The sequence below is a fragment of the Osmerus eperlanus genome, chromosome 9 (genome assembly GCF_963692335.1).
Source record: "Osmerus eperlanus chromosome 9, fOsmEpe2.1, whole genome shotgun sequence".
NCBI lineage: Eukaryota > Metazoa > Chordata > Actinopteri > Osmeriformes > Osmeridae > Osmerus > Osmerus eperlanus.
Window position 1 is genome coordinate 14319610 of NC_085026.1, and position 8502 is coordinate 14328111.

General features: G+C 49.7%; 2 protein-coding genes across 2 annotated transcripts in view; both read right to left on the minus strand.

The window, feature by feature from the left end:
- Positions 1-8502, minus strand: part of nubpl (nucleotide binding protein-like) — a 143542-nt gene that overhangs the window by 63627 nt on the left and 71413 nt on the right. The window lies entirely within an intron of this gene.
- The window catches only part of LOC134026665 (A-kinase anchor protein 6-like), a 24987-nt gene continuing 24648 nt past the window's right edge, over positions 8164-8502 (minus strand). Inside the window, exon 9 of the mRNA XM_062469557.1 lies at positions 8164-8219. Coding sequence (XP_062325541.1) covers positions 8164-8219 — 56 coding nt within the window. The remainder of the gene's footprint in view (positions 8220-8502) is intronic.

Consider the following 8502-nt stretch of genomic DNA (forward strand, 5'->3'; position numbering starts at 1 on the left):
CAAGCACAGGACAAAGAGCGCCTTTATCCTCGCCCCCTCCACCTCTCTCTCTCTCTCTCTCTCTCTCTCGCTCTCTCTCTCTCTCTCTCTCTCTCTCTCTCTCTCTCTCTCTCTCTCTCTCTCTCTCTCTCTCTCTCTCTCTCTCTCTCTCTCTCTCTCTCTCTCTCTCTCTCTCTCTCTCTCTCCTGGGTCTGGACTCTGCAATCTCTAGCTTTTTCTAGATCACCCAGAGATCTCCTCTAGCTCAGCTTTCGTGGCTCGTATCTTCTCCACTCCTCCTCCACTCATCCCATTTCCTCTCCTCTTAAACGCTGATGTTATTTTATCAAACAAACTACGAAATGGAAAAAATATCATAAGCCAGCACCATGGTGTCGTAAAACCAGCCACCCCTGCCCTGCTCCGTGGCCCCTACAGAGGGGTCCTGGGCCAGGGGAGAGGGCTTGGCTGCGTGGTGGTCTTTGCTAAGCAGCAGCCGCAGTCTTAATTTAATCAGAAGTGTATCTGACACCCAAAAACACTCTCACTCACTCTTTCTCACTCTCTGTCTTTCACACATACATGAACTGTCTTTCACGTGTGTGTGTGTGTGTCCAAAACGTAATACGTTTAGCCCAGCTACCTACCATGTCTGTGAGCATTAATATAAGCCTTGGCTGGTCTGGATAAACCTGCTGGCTTGTATGATGGAGAGGTAGAAATACCAGAAGCTGCAAACTAGACCAGAGCAGGTTCTGGTAAATGACATGAAAGGTTTGGACTCTATCACTCCTCTCTTTCTCTCCTGGCTTATTCTCTGTATGTCAGAAGGAAATCATATTACACCGACCATGCATTGTTAATTGACGCCTATATTGCATTATCCACGATATAAATTAAATGACAAATATGAAAATGAATTGTGAATCCACTAATAGAAGATCATAAAACAATCTTTTTTAAGTATTGCTCATTAATAATTGAATTCTAATTATATCGAAGGAGGCAGACGACATTTTGTACCCATTTCTCGCCCTTCGTCCCCCCCACCCACCGGCCACTCCACATCACCCTCATGACTGATGTGGGTGATGATGGAGATGGATGGAGACCTTGGGATGGAGGGGATGAGGGAGGAGATGAGAGAAAGAGGAGAGGTCATTCCTCACTGCAAAAGACTAAAAAGCAGAACACCTTCCTCCACTTCAATTTTTTTCCGTCCCTCTCTTCCTCTCTCTGCCCTCCTCTTCTGTACAGAAAACCACGGCTCTTTGGTTTCTGCGATGGAAGAAAACGGCGAAGAGAGAGTCGAATCACACGTCTTCTCGTTGCTCACTCTCTGTCAGAGAGGCATTCCTCCGCTACCAATCAAGACTTGCTGTTGAGGTCATTAAACAGCATTTGGTTTCTTTATGGCGAGTGTGTGTATGTGTATGTCTGTGCGTGAGGGCATATATGTATGTCTCCGAGTTTGTGAGTGTGTGTGTGGGTGTGTGTGTGCACGCGCTGATGGGGAACAATGCTAGTCTAAACGCTCGATGGTCTTTATTCTAATGAGTAGGGTGTCAAGGTCAGAGGGAGAGGCTGGTGATAAATGGAACACCACCAGGAGCCCAGACACGCTGTGTGTGCGTGCGTGTGTGTGTGTGTGTGCAGGCGTGTGTGAGCGTGCTTGTGTGAGTGTGTGTGTGTGCAGGCGTGTGTGGGTACTGTATCTGCATGTGTGTCTTTCACTGTGCACTCCAGATTCAGCAATGTATTATAAAGTACAAAACCATCACAAAAAATTCTATCAAACAGTCGAAGGAGAAATAAACTGTAGTGTACAAAATAATAATCTAATTCTATCTGCTTATCAGTTGTCTAATAGGGACAAGGACACAGAGGCAGTTGTAAAAATCTAAACCTGCAAACATTGTACCTGTATTGTACGTAACAGTGAAAGACGTCATAGCCTTCCCAGCGTCTCTCTATCCATCCTGTGGAGTGTTTATGATGAGTGACAGCTCCTAGCAGAGGCCCCTCCCTGGAGAGACGCAACTACTGACTAACATAGCCGACATTCTCCAGCTCAAAACACTACACGATGCTGCTTGACCCCGGCGCCTGTTCCCCAACATTGCTCCAGACAGACAGACACCGAGCTCGACAGAGAGACACACAGTGCTAGACACTCGTCAGGCTGCTTTGAAGGTCTGTGCCGCTGCCTCAACACTTCCTCTAACAGCAGGAGGAGACAGGAAGTCCCTGGGGTAGGATAGCGAACAGCAGAAGAAGAACTTCACACAACACCGCCTCCTCCCTCCCAGCCAACCACAGGCCTGGCGCTCCAGGAGGATTCCTCACCGAGCTAAGGCTCTTTTATCTGCAGCTTAAAGCGATTTACCATTTCAATGTGGTTTTATGTCAAAGACAATCAGCATTTCCCCCCCCCCCCTTTCCTCTCTTTTTCACTATTTTTCACTCACTTGCAAAAAAAAAAACGTAATGAAAAATGTAGATATAGGAAGCCGCAACACGAGGCGACAATTACATATGAAATTAGGAGCGGCTCATAGGCTTGTGTAATTTCAGGGTTCTGGGCCGTGGAAATGTAATCTGTCATTAATTAAGATTCTCCTCTGCTGCCTCACATTCATTTTTCTCTGTGTAATGTTGACTGGAGCATACCTCACACGCAGGCAGAAGACAGAGTGTGTCTGTGTGAGGGTGTGTGTGTGTGTGTGTGAGAGGTGTTGACTGCACAACACACACAAACGCAAATGTAAACTAAACTGTGGATGTACAGTATTCATCAGAATGTTCCGGATAGGTTCAAGATCCATGGTTCTGCATAGTGTAGGAGGTATGCTTGTCATTTTAGATGGCGTGTCGGCATATCCCAATCAGAGCCGTGATGTCATTGTTGTTGCTAGTGTGTGAGGTCCCGCCATGCCGGCTCTCTCTTTTACACATCGATTCGGCTCCGCTGGCCGGCTTCATGCCGGCACAACCATGACTCCCCATTCCATGTCCGTACCTTATACACAAAACTGCGAGGCAGCATAAAGGCAACACACCGCCACCTTGAACAGGCTGTGTGAAGGATTTGGTGTCTGTACATATGAAGAGGTGTCAGCAGGAGAGGATACACACTAGGAAGTGTGGGATAAGACTCAAGTCCGGGGGAACACACTGAGAGAGCGTGTGTGTGTGTCGTCTAACTATGTCACCAAGGAAGTGAAGTGTGTGTGTGTGTGTACTGTATATCATCACAGCACAGAGGACACAGATACACAACTGTATCTACTGACACTGCTCACTTCCTGGCTGCCGGCCAATCAAATGAAAGGAGGCTGCTTGGTTGTTGGCCCCTCATTCAGGAAGGAGAAATGAAAGAGAGGGAGAGGGCCAATATTACGTCACTGCATCAACATTCCATTAAAGTTGTCCTCTAGACTAAAAGCTAGCCAGCTTTAAATTAGAAGGATCCATCTGCAATATGTTTCCTCCAATAACTACTGTACTGACCTGTTACTGGAGACTTCTCCTTTCCCCTCACTCTTCGCCCTCTCTCTTTCTCACACACCACTTTCTTTCTTTCTCGCTCTCTCTTTCTGTTTCTCTCTCTTTCTGTCTCTTTCTCTTCTTTCTCTATGTCAGAATGTTGGAAGTATTCGGTAACAATTAGGGTAAAGAATCTGTCCCCACCCCACCCAAGCCCTCCATCTCTGCTGTCATGCTGGACGTGTGAACTCCCCCCCTCTGTTCCCACAAACTAACCCCCCCCCCTCCCTTTCTGGATGGAATGCTAACACCAGACCATCGCCTAGCTACAGGGAAATGCTTTTCGCTCAATGGTCCACACAGAAAACAGAGAATGCGTGTTTGAGTGTGTGTATGTGTGCGTGCAGGGGGCGAGGGAGGTAGAAAGATGTCGTTTGTGGAAAGAAAAAAGTAGAGAGAGGTGGTGAGAGAGAGAGAGACGGAGAGACACAAAGAGAGAGAGAGAGAGAGACGGAGAGAGAGAGAGACGGAGAGAGAGAGAGACGGAGAGACACAAAGAGAGAGAGAGAGAGAGAGAGAGAGAGAGAGAGAGAGAGAGAGAGAGAGAGAGAGAGACGGAGAGACACAAAGAGAGAGACAGAGCGACAGAGGGAGAGAGAGAGAAACAGAGAGAGAGAGAGACAAAAAGACAGACAGAAAAACAGAGAGAGACAGAAAGAGAGAGACAGAGAGCGAGAGATCCCCCCCCCACACACACACACCCCACACCACACACCCAGTGAGAGACAGACACAGTAGCTGATAAGCTGCTGGAGGGTCTCAGAGGCATGGTCTGACAAAGAGACCCTAGCAGGACTGGAGATGATCCTCTCCTCTATACTGAACCTCTCACTGTCTGGATCCACCTCCATACATCCTAGCAGGGATTGACACACACACGCACGCACACACACACACACACACCCTTCTAACAGAATCCTTCTGTCTCCTGTAGCTTGTCTTTCTCTCTGTCTTTGAGTAACATTCCAGTGGGCCAAGTGTGTGTGTGGCTGGTGTTTCTCTCTGGTGAGCAGGCCCCGGCAATACTGTCCAGTACGCCTCCATACTAACCAGAAGCTTTACTAATGAATCCACACACCCATTTCCCTACCCTGAATTCAGCCGCAACCAGACAGAGTGGTAAATGATATGCTTTGCTCTTGTCAACAGCCATATTTGTATTAGTGAATAATGCATCGGCTTGTAATGGGACCACCATCAGAAGTGCTGACAACAAAAATATTAGGGAGCGAAGAAACCCCAGATTCTCTCAGTCTCTTGGGCTTCCCCTGCTCTGCTAGATGATAATAACAATCTAAATATCAAGACTGTAGCATACTGGCTCTGAAGAAGGGCTGGTGTGCCTGCCTGCCTGCCTGTCTGCCTGTCTGTCTGTCTGTCTGTCTGTCTGCCTGTCTGTGTGTCTGTCTGTCTGTCTGTCTGCCTGCCTACTTGCCTGTCTGTCTGTCTGTCTGTCTACATGCCTGCCTGCCTGCCTGCCTGCCTGCCTGCCTGCCTGTCTGTCTGTCTGTCTGTCTGTCTGTCTGTCTGTCTGTCTGTCTGTCTGCCTGCAATGCCTGCCTGTCACATCCAACATGGAGGGTCCTGTCCTTAACTCTCACAACCCCCCACAGACAGCTGTGGCTAGCCCCTGGCTGCTGGGGGAGAGTCTGCCATCTAGTGTTAATCTGAGAGTACTGCACCTAGTCTGAGGTCAAGCTGTGGTCCCCTCACCTTGTCTAGGGGGTTACTTACTTACTCTTACTGTAGACCTGAAGACTGAGCCTGGATGAAGGATTATTACCTCAGAATCTGGAGAACACATCATACACATGACAGCCTGTAGTTCTGACTACTGTGACACAAGTCGTTGTGATGTTGTGTGTGCTTTCCATGGAAGGGATGGAGGGGTGGAGGGATGGAGGGGTGGAGGGGTGGAGGGGTTGGAGGGGTGGAGGGGTGGAGGGGTTGAGGGGTGTGTGTTTCAAGAACATCATGTTCTACCCCACAGACCAGACTGCTTTTATCATGTTGTCTCTCCACTCTGCACACACACACACACACACACACACACGTGCACACAAACCAAAACCAAAGCAACAAGCAGGCAAACCAGCAGGCAACAACAGCTCCAAACTCAACAAACACTCCCTAAACCTTGCCTTTCAAGTGTTGTTATGGCAACATGACCAGTAATGGGAGAATCAAGCGGTGCTTGTGGATCGATCCTGCTGCTCTCCATCCTCACCCACCTCCACACACGCCTCGGCCTCTCTGGCCACCGCCACAGAATACCTCAGTGTGTGCGTGTGCATTCCTGCATGTGTGTGAGTGTGCGTTGTCTGAATGTGTTGTGTGTGTGTGAGTGTGTTGTGTGTGTGTGTGTGTGAGTGTGTTGTGTGAAGCATCACACAGGGGTCCCTCTGTAGGTTCCAGGCTCACTACGCTAGCGTGAGACTGATTGGGTTTTAGAAGAGAGTTAATGAGCAGGTGTGTGTGCTCGTGTGTGTGTGTGTGTGTGTGTGTGCTCGTGTGTGTGTGTGTGTGTGTGCTCGTGTGTGTGTGTGTGTGTGTTGTGTGTGTGTGTGTGTGGCGGGCTCCAGCATAGCGTCCCCGGTAGCACCATGGGCTATTTGAAATTAGAATCTAGCAGTGGGGTAGCCGCGATAAGCATTGTCATTAGCTTGGCTTACCATAGAACCAGCCGGAAGGATGTAGGAAGGGAGGGAGGGAGGGTCTGGTGGACTGCAGACAGGTATGGACAGAAGGAGAGGAAGAGAGACAGGCAGCTAAAACCTTGTTTTTACAGAGGAAAAAAATATTGCTTGTTGACCAACTATAATAATGTATTGTGTGTGTGGGTGCACGTGTCTATGTATTTGTGTGTTTGTTTTCACACGTGTGAGAGACAGAGGGTGTTGCATTTATGATTGAGGCTTCAGAACATCTGAGTTCAATGTTCCTTTGCCACCAGATAAAGCATCTGGCCATACTGTAGCTTGATCTTTGATTGGACATCCTCAAACTACAAGGCTTGATCTCTGATTGGATGTCCTCAAACTACAAGGCTTGATCTGTGATTGGTCATTCAGAGCTACAAGGCTGGCTCCTTGTTGCATCTCTCCCCTGAGGTACGACAGTCATTCTTTGAACCCACACACACATTACAGGCTGCCATCTGGCACAAGCACTTCACCAACACACCACACACAGATCTTGCACAATGCACAGCGCATCGTGCACACAACCTGCAAACCAACAGGTTGGCTTGGAAACCCACACAGTCCCAGTGAACACACATCCAAACTGCTTAGTGTACAGTGTGCTGGCACATGCACGAGCACACAGGGGGAACACTTTTCATCCCTCACACTGAGGTCTTTGTACACCAACACTGGCATCTGACCCAACACTGCTGATAGAGGAGGGAGAGCAGGAGAAGAGAGGGGGGGAGAGGAGAGGGGAGGAGAGGGAGGAAAAGAGGAGAGGAGAGGGAAGGAGAGGGGAGGGAGGGCAGGGAGGAGAGGAGAGGAGAGGAGAGGGGAGGGGAGGAGAGGGGGAGGAGAGGGGAGGAAAAAGGAGAGGAGAGAAGAGGAGAGGGAAGGAAAAGAGGAGAGGAGAGGGGAGGAAAAAGGAGAGGAGAGGAGAGGAGGAAAGGAGAGGGGAGAGGAGAGGAGAGAGAGGAGAGAGGGGAGGGAGGAGAGGAGGAGAGGAGAGGAAAGGAGAGAGAGAGGGAGGAGAGGAGAGGGGAGAGGGGAGGAGAGGAGAGGAAAGGAGGACAGGAGAGGAGAAGAGAGGAGAGGGGAGAAGAGAGGAGAGGAGAGGAGAGGGAGGAGAGGAGAAGAGGAGAGGGAGGGGAGGTCATCGGTGACTGTTTTTTGGCTGGGTCAGGGTACGGGCTAAGGGTGAGAGGTTAAGAATTACAGGCTATATCATGCTCGGTTGGGTGAGAGGGTGAGAGAGAGGGTGAGAGAGTGAGAGGATGAGAGAGTGAGAGTGTGTTGACCAGGCTAGGGGGGACGTGGGCTCAGAAGGCAGGTGGCTGACAGACAGAACAGAATCTAGATGTCAGAGAACGACTTCTAGAAGGGAGACAAGGAGATGGAGGATAGACAGAGACAGAGAGAGATAGAGCAAGTGAGAGAGAAGGAAATCAAAAGAAAAGAAAAAAGAAAGGAGAGAAGAGAGAAAGAGACAGGGAGAAAGACAAACCGAGGGAGAGAGAAGGTCTGCCATCCTTTGCCACGTGGTCAGATGCCCAGGCCAGCACTGGCACAATCATAGGATTGTTCACAGCCTGGCTCTATGCCAGCACCACGACTGGATGGCCACTGTGCTATAATCACATTTCTCTACGCCGGTTTAGATAACAGTGGATGCAGAGTGCGCTGTGGTGGTGGATAAAATACAAATGTCGACATGTAGTGTGGTTTGACAGTATCAAAGCGTACTGAGGCAGGAATGAATCCCAAATTACGATCTCTCCTGCTCTCTTTCTCTCTCGTTCTCTCTCTCTCTCTCTCACACACGCACACACACAAACAAACTCCTGTGAGGACTGCACAGTGCTCCTGTGACTGCCAGGGTGTATTAACCGTTGCAAGCTGTCCGGAAGAGTTTTTATTAATCGCTAAGTCGCAGCCTCAAAAAAACTTTTGTTTACTTTTGGAAGTGGCTGCCGGGGTTGTCATGGAGACGGGCTGAATCGTAGCATTCTGGAAGCCACACTGTGTCTTTTAATTACGTTTGGGGGTCTGTTCACACTGAACGGAGGCAGGGAGGGAGGGAGTGGGGGGGGGGCAGGGAGGAGGGGAGCAGGACACTCCACGCCCTCATTAGGGGAAGGATGGAGGAGGGATGGAGGAGGAGGGATTGAGGGAGGAGGGATGGAGGGAGGAGGGAGGAGGGATGGAGGGATGGAGGGAGGAGGGATGGAGGGAGGAGGGATGGAAGAGGGAGGAGGGATGGAGGGATGGAGGGAGGAGGGAGGGATGGAGG